This window comes from Monopterus albus, unplaced genomic scaffold (assembly GCF_001952655.1).
Source record: "Monopterus albus unplaced genomic scaffold, M_albus_1.0 scaffold315.1, whole genome shotgun sequence".
Taxonomy (NCBI): Eukaryota; Metazoa; Chordata; class Actinopteri; order Synbranchiformes; family Synbranchidae; genus Monopterus; species Monopterus albus.
In genome coordinates this window covers 271793-284551 of record NW_018128195.1, presented here as the reverse complement: position 1 = coordinate 284551, position 12759 = coordinate 271793, and the positions used below count along the sequence as shown (strand labels likewise).

At 40.2% G+C, this 12759-nt stretch overlaps 1 protein-coding gene across 2 annotated transcripts in view; it reads right to left on the bottom strand.

The window, feature by feature from the left end:
- Positions 1–3717: 3717 nt before the first annotated feature.
- dera (deoxyribose-phosphate aldolase (putative)) overlaps positions 3718–12759 on the bottom strand; it is a 13375-nt gene continuing 4333 nt past the window's right edge. The window contains exons 4-10 of one of the 2 annotated variants that reach the window (XM_020623902.1): positions 11054–11149; positions 10763–10897; positions 8641–8771; positions 6094–6099; positions 5546–5650; positions 4051–4200; positions 3718–3935 (exon numbers count right to left, since the gene is read on the bottom strand). In XM_020623902.1, the coding sequence (XP_020479558.1) occupies positions 3879–3935; positions 4051–4200; positions 5546–5650; positions 6094–6099; positions 8641–8771; positions 10763–10897; positions 11054–11149 (680 nt within the window). In that variant the 3' untranslated portion in view covers positions 3718–3878. Of the gene's footprint in view, positions 3936–4050; positions 4201–5545; positions 5651–6093; positions 6100–8248; positions 8470–8640; positions 8772–10762; positions 10898–11053; positions 11150–12759 lie in introns of those variants that run through there. The other variant, XM_020623903.1, reaches the window with a different exon arrangement.

Genomic DNA, 12759 nt, shown 5'->3' with positions numbered 1-12759 from the left:
TATTTAATTTAGTGTGTTCAAGGCTTTAAAAAAATTTTTTTGTTGTTGTTCTAGTTTATAATGCAGGAATTTTCTCTTTTCAACTCCCAGCACTGTTTTGTTGTGCCACTGTGCTCTTGTAAAGAGAATGACAAGGTCCTTGGCTGAGTCCATACAGCTCAGATCACATCACTCTTCGACCTTCCATGCACATCGTTTCATTTTATCTCCTAAAGAGCAGATATTCTGATCCTTCCCCCTCCCACACCTCAGTTTACACAAACCTGACAGCATCTTGAAAGCACTGCTTAAAATTTCTGAGGTGAATGCAGCTCCATCGTTCTTCATTTGATAGGCCCCTTATTCCCTCCCTACCCTTGAGTTTCAATGTCAATGCTCACTTCAAAAGCCTCAGAATGAGTTCTGAGGACTCCATTGAGATTTGCCATTGCAAACAATTATCCTGACCATAGTCCTTTGACAGTGATTTCTTTAGATTTATTTTATCAGGCCATGAATCAAATTTCTCTCTGCCTTAGTGGTACTTCATGCTTTATAGTGGTTAAGCTTTTAACCCAAAATTTAAACTGAATATAGTTCATTTTCTATAGGGGGGTCTGGGAACTGATTTCATTCAGAACAGTTCAGTCAGGAGTGAGATTCGAACTGCTAATTTAATGTGTACATGGCATGCTCACTTCCAGCCATTTAATGTTTAATCTTGGGTACCTCTAGATTAGCTTTGCACCCATCATAACTCCAAATAGTCTGTAATTATTTCATAATGATAAAACCTGAGAGCCTTCTCCTGAAAACAAGAGGATAGTTTATGAACATGTACAACTCCTGCTGCCGGTGTTGTGTCAAAATCTGTTTCCCCATCAAGATGTGTTTCCTCTAACCTGAATCCTAACATTATCCTAATCACAACCACTGAGGGGGGCGCTACATGAAAATGAGTTTTGAACAGGGAAAAGAGATTTGTAACACTCTAAACAAAGAGGGTAATTGAGAAACCCCATATTTAACTGGCATAATACATATATAGTACAACAATTCTCTTCTAGAGAAATGATGCATTAACAGGCATGCAACGTGTGTGTATTTTTTTTACTTACTGTTAAGTCCTACTGAGTTGTGGAAGCTTCTTTCCCTTTCAAGTAGCTCCAAGGTCAGTAAATCCAACCCGTGATCGCTGTGTTTTTCCCCAGAAATCCCTTGTGTTACAGGCGACCACATACATTCCCAACAGATAGTGTTGCACCAACAAAAACATCATGGATCGTTAGAATCCTCTTGCCACCCCACAACATCACATGCGGTAGACACACTGGCCTCAAGCAGTCAAAACAAACAGGCATTGTGCTCTGAAGGAGTCCAGCGTTGATGAGCTTATCATTCACCGCACCAGGGTGCTTCATTGGCCGGCTGCTTTTAGGTTAGACCCGGTCAGGTAAAACAGTGGGTCCATGTAGAGGAATATTCCTGGACATGCAGTAACCTCAGGCCCCGTATTTTTCTCCACATCCTCTAATCATAATGCAGGCAGCAGGAGGTAAAATATATCCACAAAACCACATGCAGTTGAAAAATCCTGCTTTTAACATGGCACCAGTGGATGAGAGGCAAGCTTGCATTAATGTGCAACTGCCTGGAGATTATAACCATTCAAGGAAATCCATAAACTACTGCATAAGACTATACATAGTTGGAAAAAAAAGTCTTGCCAGCAAGAGTTCACGAGACTTGTATAAACCAAGTTGCTTCAATGACATAGGTACACCTTGTTTTTGAGCTTTCAGTTACGTTTAAGATGATAATTGATTGTTATAACATTGTAGATAAGTCACAAAACAAAAAAACATGCCATGGGCACTTCAAGGAAAAACTGAATTACAATACAGATTTTTTCCTTGGCATCTTCACATTCTGAGTTTCAGAATAGTCAAAGTTCACAACTACTATGTAACATGTACTGTAATTCATTCTTTCTGGTCTAGTCTTCTTCTCATATCCCCCTTTATATGAAACCCTACAACCTCTCTGACCTGCATACCTGGGAAACAGAACTGGACTGGAGGGGTCTCTTCAGGTGTGTGGCTGTATCATCCAAAATAGACAGTTTCTCTATTCCCAAAGGAAAATATTGTTGACTGGTCGGCAGTGACTGCCTACTGTACATATTAATCACTGTCTGTGTTAGATTAATTAACATTTCATTATGCTTACATACTCAGACTTTATATGGCTTTGAAACATTATGCCACTGGCAGTCATTGCAGTCTATTTTTTTACTGTTAAATTAAGGTTGTCAACACTGAATATAGAAGACAGTTGTTCTTAGGCTCTTTTAGTGCTCTCCTGACTCATCTGACACCAAGAATGTCTGACTTTTTCCCCATGTCACCGCCAGTCTGCGTTATACACTTTCTGTAACTTTAGTCCATATATACAGGTTAAAAATGAGCTATTTTATAAACAGTGATTACATCTATAAGTTATTGCACTGTGGTATTTGCTGTATCTTATTATACAACTAAACATGGATTCATGAAGGTGATGGTCCGGGGGAAGAAACTGTTCTTGTGTCTAGTTGTTTTGGCATACAGTGACCTGTAGTGCCATCCAGAGGGGAGGAGTTCAAGAAGTTTGTGTTCAGGGTATCAGGGATCTGCAGAAATCTTCTCTGCCCTCCTTTTGACCCATGAGGTGTACAGGTCCTCCATGGAGGGTGGGCTGGCACAGATGATCTTTCCTGCAGTCCTGACTGTCTGCTGGAGTCTGTTCCTGTCCTATTTCATTGCTGAGTCAAAAAAGACCATGATGGAAGAACAGAGAACAGACTCAATAATTTCTCTGTAAAACTGTACCAGCAGCTCCTGGGGCAGGTTGAACTTCCTGAGCTTAAGTCCAATGTCAGCTCCACTGTTTTCAGCATGTTCAGCTCCAGGTTGTTGCAAGCACACCATAGGGGCCAGCTTTTGAACTTCCTGTCTCTACCCTGACTTGGATGAGACAGATGACCGTTGTGTCATCTGCAAACTTCAGGATCTTTACAGAGGGGTCCCCTGACGTGCTGGTACTGAGTAAAATGCTATGTTATTACACTGGAACTTATATTTAGGCTACAGTGAATAAAAACTAAATGCTCATTAAATCTGACATATTTTAACTGAAATTAATCTGGCACACAGTATTTTTCAGGAACTTGATTCACATACAGTACAGTATCAGCTCCTGGTTCAAAAATATTAAGTTCATTAGCTTAAATAATTGATATGAATAAAAGAATAACTGGGAGCTGGACAACGCTCTCAGAACTACAGATTCATTTCAGGGCAGACACTTCATATCTGTATGCAAGCAATAACACTGCATTAATAAACGATGGCAGATGTTGTAGTACCACTGGAAAAAAGCATGAAACTTATCAAGAACATGCTCAAAGGAGATTTGTTGGGTTTTTCTCTATAATACTGTCAGGTCTAGACCTTACTATGTAAAGTGCCCTGAGATGATTTTTGTTGCGATTTGGCACTATGCAAATAAAATTTCTTTGAATTTCTGTGTCTACACTGAAAGCATAGCATGTACAACTCATGACATCTTGTGTGCACATTGTGAGAGGCTTGTGCCCATATCAATCTCACATACAAAGCACTTGGTGTACAAAAACACACAGAGGAACCTGGAGATTTGGTCCAACTACAGTACAAAACATTTCCCAACACTGGAAACTGGGACACAGAAAACTTTTATTGTTCCATATAATCAAAGCACTGAATGTGAATGTGGCTAACCAAATGGACAAATCACTGCATTCTCTGGATGTTTACTGTCAGGCTTGTGTGGAGAGTCTGAGGGTTTTATTGTTCATTAAAACTTAAATGTCCACAGCTTCAGGCCATAGGCAGTTCATCATAGTCTGCATACTGTCCAGTCACATGGTGGTAGATCTGTACAAACAAACAAAAAAAAAAAAGGTAAAAAAATAAAATAAAAAAAGATGAAAAATTACCCTGTGTGTGTGTGTGTGTGAGAGAGAGAGAGAGAGAGAGAGAAAGTCCTCACCTGCCTCTCAATGTCAGCCAACAGGCTGCTGGCTCCCAGGCGAAACAGTTGAGGACAAAGCCAGTCCTTGCCCAACTCCTCTTTGATCAACATGAGCCACACCAGAGACTCCTGAGCTGTCCGGATACCCCCTGCTGGCTTAAAGCCCACCTGAGGGAACACACACTTAAAGGTACTCTACTAAATATGTTTTCAGCCACCTGAGGGTCTAGTGAGTCTCAAAACAAACTCAGACCATAAATCACTCCTTACCACTCTTTGCTCCTCTTATCCTGTTTCCTAAAACTACAATGTGAACTACAAATGCTTGGCTGCAACACAGTGTAGGCAGCTTCCAATCCAAAACTAGCATTAGCTGACTAACAGGTCCCAGCACATAGTCAAATGAGGTTAACAGTTTAGCAATTTATGATCAGGCTTAGGGAGTAACGGAATACATGGAAGGGCATTATGTATTTCGGATGCAAAAAAAAAAGGTAAGTTACAGAGAAAAACAATACAATCAGATTACCAATACATTTTGCAAGAATGGGGTTAGCAAGATTACAATTTTAACATTACAATAAAGAAGGGCTATATAGTTTTGGATTTTGTTTTCCCTTAATAATAAAAACCTTCATTTAAAAACTGCATGATGTGTTTACTTGTGTTATCTTTGACTAATATATAAATTTGTTTGACGATCTGAAACATTACAGTGTGACAAACATGCAAAAAGATAAGAAATCAGTAAGGGGGCAAACACTTTTTCACACCACTGTATATATATATACACACACACACACACACACACACATACACACATACACACACATATGTGTGTGTATGTGTGTGTATGTATAGCTTGGGGCCAATCCAAGTTGACATTGGTTGATAGGTGGGGTACACCCTGGACAGGTCACCAGTTTATCACAGGACTGACACTTAGAGACAAACAACCACACACTCACGCTTACGGGCGATTTAGAGTTGCCAATCAACCAAACTGTCTTTGGACTGTGGGAAGAAGCTGGAGTACCCAGAGAGAACACACACAGGCACAGGGAGAACATGAAAACTCCACACAGAAAGGCACCAGGTCAGCTAGGGCTTGAACTCCGGCACCTTCTTGCTGTGACACAGCAGCGCCCACCACTGAAGCACCAAACCACACAAATCTGTGTTTATGAAACTCAAAATGTTTCAGTGTTTGTTGAAATTGTTGTAAATGTATAAATTTAATTCTATGTTTATTATTGAGGTCACAGTTGAAGGTGGTGTTATACTGGACTACATTATAGTCAGAGGTGTCTATATTTTTGTATTCCCCACTTGAGAGGGTCGGAATATTAGGAACACCTCTGACTATAATGTAGTCCATAAAAGTAATAAAATAATCAATATCTGCTAGTAAATAAGACAATCTCCAAGCAGCTAATCTATACTGTGCAGATGACTTTTCCTTCTCCTCATTAACCAGATGTATTCACTCAAAGGTGGGAATTAAGTACTTTACCTTGTGGCCTGTACACAAGAAGTAGTTACGAATGGCTCGTGCCATCACTATGGCAACTGGGTAAGTAGCGTTGACAGCCTCTTTTCCTGTGGATGTCTTGATGAATATTAGACCTGTAAAGTTTAAACAAGTGTAAACAAGTGACATGCAGTCTTCAGCACAGCAACACACAGACTGGACCACGTAAAACAGGCTGACAAATAGTCATGTTGTAATCATTCATCTGTCAGTATGTTTTCTATTCAGGTTACTCCACATGCATACATTTACATGAAGATTCAAAACGCGATGAGTTGGTAATGTAAGGAAGCAGAGTCAGACAGCGTTAGTGTGGGTATGGAGAGAGAAGACAGACACAGGCCCTTACTCTGACAGTCTGGCTGACAAGAACATATGCTGCTACTGATGGCGAACAGAGGGCAGCTGCACCCTCATCAATAAAAGCCTTAATTTTTCGTTCCCTTCACAGCCAATTATGTTTTATCAGCTTTCCTGATTAAAATAGAAGATGAAACGATGCTCTTTAAATAGATTACCCACAAACTATGGTCTGACGGAAAAAAAATCCCTTCTGCTTCCCTGGTGTATAATGAGTGTTCATTACTGAACAGAACAAAATGAACATTTTCCAGTTCATTAAAGACATGTTCTATGTATTCTTCCAGTCAGACTTTTTTCAGCCACTGTCCCCTCTTACTCAAACTGGCATAATCCTTAAGATGTGCTATAGGGAGTCTTAATTACCAGATAATTGATAATAATCACTAAATGTGGGCGACGGTAGTGAAGCTCTATTCATTTGTGTGGGCAGGGGGATACTGACAGGGAACAGCAGAAGAAAATAGGCTACATCAGAGATTAATAGGTGAAATTATCATTCAATTTCAGGAATCTCATATGCAATTCATAGGAATAAAGGAGAGATTAAGGAGCGAGTATGACGACAAAAGCAATGCATTTTAATAATGATCTATATCAGAACCCCCGACAATTTGGTCCTGTAATCGGCTTATTTATATAAAATGGAGATAAGTGTACACTGTATATGTGTGTGTGTGTGTGTGTGTGTGTGTGTGTGTGCATGGGAGGCAGAGCTCCACTCATGTTTGGCATTTGGCAAAAGAAAATGCTAAGCAGCAGTGCCACAAGCTGGCTGACTGCAAGAATTACAGTGTTCAGCTTTTACTAACTTAGAATTCAAACTTTTTAAAGGCTTGATAAAATTCATAATGGTATAAAGAACAGGTAATACATGTCAATAATCTAATAATATTCCAATAATGTAATGCTCAAAACATTGTAACAAGTTATCACATTGTGCACAAATTATTACATGGTTTAGCTGCATCTTTTTAGTTAAAATTGTAACAACCCAACAGACTATATTTTATAAAACCATGTAATAAAACATTCAAGGGCACCACACACACACAGGCAGCAGTGGACCCTCTTCAAAACATCTGTACCCATGATTTTCAGTGCAACACCCCACACTGGCAGCGAACTCGTGTGTCATTGTGTGTTGATGCAGGTCAATGCTTCAAGATACACTATTGTCCTATATTCCTGCCATTGACGCACATCAAAAGCATAAAATACTGAAGTAGTCACCCATTTCGTTAGTCCCGCACTGAATTCGCACCACTCCAGGTGTATGTCACGGGAGTCAGCAGCCACCTTTCGTGATCATTATTAAAATGCATTGCTTTCGCCACCTAACTACACAAACTGTCTGTGGACATACGGATACTAAGAAGTAGTTAGTATCTGCCGTGTAATGAATCTGTAAACTGAGAGTGTGTTGTCCATCTCACGGTTATTCTTTTATTCATATCAATACTTTAAGCTAATACACTTAATACTTTGGAACAAGGACCTGGTCCAGTATCATAAGTAAAAATCCGTTCAGCCAAACTGACACTTCCATAGAGCTGTGTCTAAAGATAAAGATACAAAGAGTACGGGAACAAGTGACTGAGGTGATTCACTTTATGTGGTGGTAAAACAGAGCGGAGTGAAGCGGGAGTGAGCAGGAAGCAGGTGGATTGTGGACACAGCAGCTTTTTTAAAAGGGACGGAGCATCGTCCTATGTCCAGCTCCAGTTTTACTCTGATACTGCTCACACCACGAGCCTGAAGCATGCCTGAGCCCAACCCAGAATGCATCTGTGTCTTGGACAGTCATCCAACACTTTTCAGTCAAAAATCTGCCATCGCAAGCTCAATAATGGAGTTCCCAAAGTACTTTAAAAAGGAAACTGAAAAGTCATACAGGTGTACTGTATATTTTTAGTTAATTAGGTCCATTGGTTTGTTGAATTTTCCATATGACCTTTTGTGTTATATTCCTTGTTACACAGGCCTAATTGTAATTTGAAACAAACCATTTCTATGTGGGAAAAAAATTGTCGTTATCTAGTTCTTTCAGATGTAAGGCTAAGGTATGAGCTAAAAGTTAAGTACATGCAGATTTTCTCACATTTTTGGAGTGAGTGGATCTGATTTGAGCACTAAGCAATAATGAGTGGAACGGCCTGGTGCAGCTTTGAGCCAGGGAGCAGAGAAAGCAAGCAAAATTTATTTATATAGCACCTTTCTAAACCTACGTTACAAGGTGCTTTACAGTAAAACATATAAAATAATAAAAATAAAACCAGATAAATCACATCTACACAATAAAATAATAACAGCAAAAATACATAATCAAAAACAAATGCATCAATCAGTGATGTTGTTAAAAGCCTGTGAATACAGGTGCGTTTTAAGAAGTGATCTAAAAACAGTCGGGCTCGGAGCAGATCTAATATCCCGTGGCAGACCATTCCATAGTACAGGAGCCCGAACCGAAAAAGCTCGGTCTCCCCATTTCAATCTGGACTTAGGTACTTCCAGGAACAACTGGTTAGAAGACCTAAGTGTCCTCTCTGGAGTATAAAAATGAACAAGTTCAGAGATATACAAAGATAATGCACCATTTGACTAGAGGTTCAATAATAAATGCCAGCGGTCCCTTGAAACGTTTCATTAATTTTCAATATGAAGAAGGGATATAAGCTACGATTATGACAGACACAGAGCAGACTGTAGTGATACTGACCAGCCATCATGGCGATCATACTAGCCTTGTAGACATTAGTGAGGGTGCCCAGCTCCCCAACTGCCAGGATGGTCTTCATGTGGGCATCACCACAAGCCTCACGAAACTGACGGATCTCATCATACATGGCTATAGAGAGAGAGAGACTTTATTGTCCCCTTGGGTAAATTTGTCATGTGCATGCACCATGTTGCAGCCTCATAAGAATTTCACAATCAAAATAACAAAAGTGAAAAATAAAGGTACATAAATAGAAAGATAAAGTTTACTGAACTGTGAATTGAAGTACCTGATTCCACCTAATTCAGGTCACTTAGTAAATACTACTGAGGCTGTTCAATACATTAACCAGTACAGGAACTAATGAGTTATCAAAATGGGAATAAAGGTCACCTCATCACCAAAGTTCAAAACAAGACTAAACCAGCTATAAATCCTGAAACAACTGGGAAGTCTTTGACTACACAAACAGTAGTAAAATAATTTCAGTTAACAGTACAAAAACTGTTAAGATTAGATTCATATTTGTTTTTAGTATAAACTAAAGCTACACCGAGTACAAAATATATCTGGGCTACTCAATATTTGAATTAATTAATTAATCATCTTTATGAGTTTGACGGTGTACAGAAGCCATGTTGCATCCAAATTAAAAATAAATGCAGGATCTTATCTGGTAATTATAATTTACTCTCTCATAATTACGAGAACCTGATCTTGTAATTACAAACTCAATCTCATCAGGATTGATCAGCATTTCATGTGAGAATGCAGGGGTTTGAACGCTGCAGAACGTCCCTGAAAATCATCAGGTTGTAATGAAATTCTTTAGTACAAAAGTAATTCAGTGATAGTTGTCAGTATATCCAATAGTGCAGAGCAAAAGTGAACCATTAATAACTAATTCTGCATACTTAGTGTTCCAGGACAGAAACAAATACAGACAACAAACAGGCCTTAAACTTGCTGCCTATAGTGTAACTCACTATATACGTACATAGATTGAGCAGGAGTTGGAAAGTGTCAGAAACTGCTTGACAAACACTTTTGTTTTTAAGATTTCTTCAGTAGCCTATATATGTAATTCTGACAGTGCATCCAACAGTAGGCTAGGTAGCAAAATTAATTGCAAACAGTAGACTATTTAGTGTTGCAAAATGTAAACAAATAGGCCTACAGCTTAGACAAGAAAACAATGCTCACACTGTATCCATGGCAACATTATGTAACCTATAGCCTACTTCCTGTTTCTTGTCAAAGTTTATATCTGTTGACTATTAACGTTTAAGGCTTTGATCCAGAAATCAGGATCTTGTAATAGGCTATTACTGCTGCTATTTAAGAAGACAGAGGCGTTATAAGCTACCTGATTTAATGGTCTAGATCCAATATCCTAGATCCTATAGACTATTAGGCTACATCTATATAATGAATGAGCCTAAATATCAATTTTTCAAGACTCTTTGTTGCATAGTAGTTTGGAAAATGTCACATTAAACAGTACAAGTTCAATCATGCCCACAGGTCATACTTTGTCAAGAAATAGCAAGTATAATGTTGCCATAAGTATGAGTTACTGTGGGCTGCAGCTTGCGTACTGTTTTTAGCCTATATTTGTTAACATTTTGGAACACTAAGTACACTGAATGAACTATTATCAGTTAATTTCTACTATGCGCTAGTGTAGGTACTGACAGATTTACATTAATAAGACAATAAGAAATCCTAAAAACCCAGTGTTTGTCAGGCAAGCTGTAAAGCTTTCCAACTCCTGTAGCCTAGTGAGTTGCAATGTAGGCAGCAACTTTGAGGCCTGTTTGCAGCTTATATTTGTTCATTTTTGCTATGCACTAATGGATGTACTGACAACTACCATCATATCATCATAAAGAAGTCCTAAAGCATGCTTATCATATGAAGAAGAATGTCACATCTACAGCTCCATGACTGCTGGGCAATATTGAAAGCCCCATGAAAAACAAGGAAATGCGTTGAGTAGAAATTGATTAGTCGGTTTTCATTTTCCTCTAATGATTAACATAACAGAAATTCTTACAGGCCTCAATTAGTGACCTATGCTTAAATGACTTTCTCTGTCTTTCTTGTCATGTCAAGTGTACCTTCCCACTGTCCTGTGAGGGCGAGCATCCTGTTGATGACGATGTCAATCTCAGTGGCACCGTCAGCCAATGCCATACGGACTTCCTGCAGACGTGTCTCTAGTGGAGTCTGCCCTGCTGGGAAACCAGTGGCCACTGGGAGAGCAGGGAGAACACACTGTCACTGAAACTCAAGTACAGGTCTATGCCTTTTCTTTAGGTATAATAGATTCACTGTAACACACACTTCAGTTCACTGTTCATTTCTTTTCTGTAGTAATGTGTTAATATAGTTTTGATTCAGTGTCTTACCTGAGGCAACAGGAAGGTTGGAATTGGCTGCTTTTAATGATATTATGGCATCAGCTACACGGGACGGATACACACACACTGCTGCTGTAGTCAGTCCTGACACAAAACAACACAACACAGGCAGCACAGCAGTTAAGACCAAAGAAAAAAGTAATAAACTGGTCTGTGTCACCCTCTGCAGGTTGAAATCAAGATTGAACAGTCTGACATCCTCATTAGGATCCAGACCTGCTGAAGAAAAAGATTTACTGTTCACCTTTCTTGCCTCATCCAAATTTTGACTACTAACCATGACAACCAGTCGTTTGAGAGCTCGTATTTTTCAGTCAATGAATTGCCTCTACTCACTGTTAATGTCTGTCAGTCTACAACCTAAATCAGCTTATTCATCTGTGCCACAGACATCCACTGTTAAAAACTCGAGTAAAATGCAATGCTGCAGTGATTGACATGTTTGTTCATTACAAAACACCAGACCCACATAAGTGTTGCCCCAAAAGCTCCAAACAATTATAACTTTCTATAGTGTCTGAAATAGCAAGGCTCAACTGTCCATGCATGAGAGCTCAATGAAAGCGGACTGTAAACAAAGCAGAGAAGTTGCACGGAGATCTTGCAGATATGTACAGGAGAAAGGAGATACACAGTTAATGCTTGGAGAATGAGGAGAGGGGAGAAACTCGGAGGATAATGGAAGGGCCCCAGCAGCATAACTAATGGAAGGCTCAGGGTCACCTGAACCAGCACTAACTATAAGCTTTATCAAAGAATAAAATCTTAAGTCTAATCTTAAAGGTAGAGAGGGTGTTTGCCTCCTGAACTGAAAGACAGTGCTGGTTCCACAGGAGAGGAGCTTGATAGCTAAAGTCTCTGCCTCCCATTCTATCTCTGTGGATTCTAGGAACCACAAGTAGACCTGCATTCTGAGAGTGCAGTGCTCTGTTGGGATGATAAGGCACTATGAGGTTGATATTAAATCAAATCTAATATGGACATGTTGAGTAGGGGTAATTTTCTCTGAGCAGGCTAGCTGGGATAGGACCTAAGAGACATACTGATGGTTTAGATCATGGGTATGCAAAGTGTGGCAAAGTGAGCCTCCAATCAGAGGACATCATAAAAGCAGTGACCCTCCCCGATTATTACCTTTACTGTCATTATTGGTGTAGCCTACTGTATGTTCCAGTCAGCCATGAAAACAGGTTTCGACAATAAATGTCAATGTTTTTAAAGGTTAAGGCCAGTCGAACCTCGGATTCAGGAGGAACAATGCGGTTTTCGTCCTGGCCGTGGAACACTGGACCAGCTCTATACCCTCTTCAGGGTGGCAGAGGGTTCATGGGAGTTTGCCCAACCAGTCCACATGTGTTTCGTGGATCTGGAGAAGGCATTCGACCGTGTCCCTCGCAGCGCCCTGTGGGGGGTGCGCCGGGAGTACGGGGTCCGGGGCCCTTTGCTAAGGGCCACCCGGTCCCTGTACGATCGGAGCAGGAGCTTGGTTCGCATCGCCGGCAGTAAGTCAGACTTGTTTCCAGTGCGTGTTGGACTCCGGCAGGGCTGCCCTTTGTCACCGGTTCTGTTCATTATTTTTATGGACAGAATTTCTAGGCGCAGCCAGGGGCCGGAGGGAGTCCGGTTTGGGGACCACAGGATCTCGTCTCTCCTTTTTGCAGACGACGTTGTCCTGTTGGCCCCATCAAACCAGG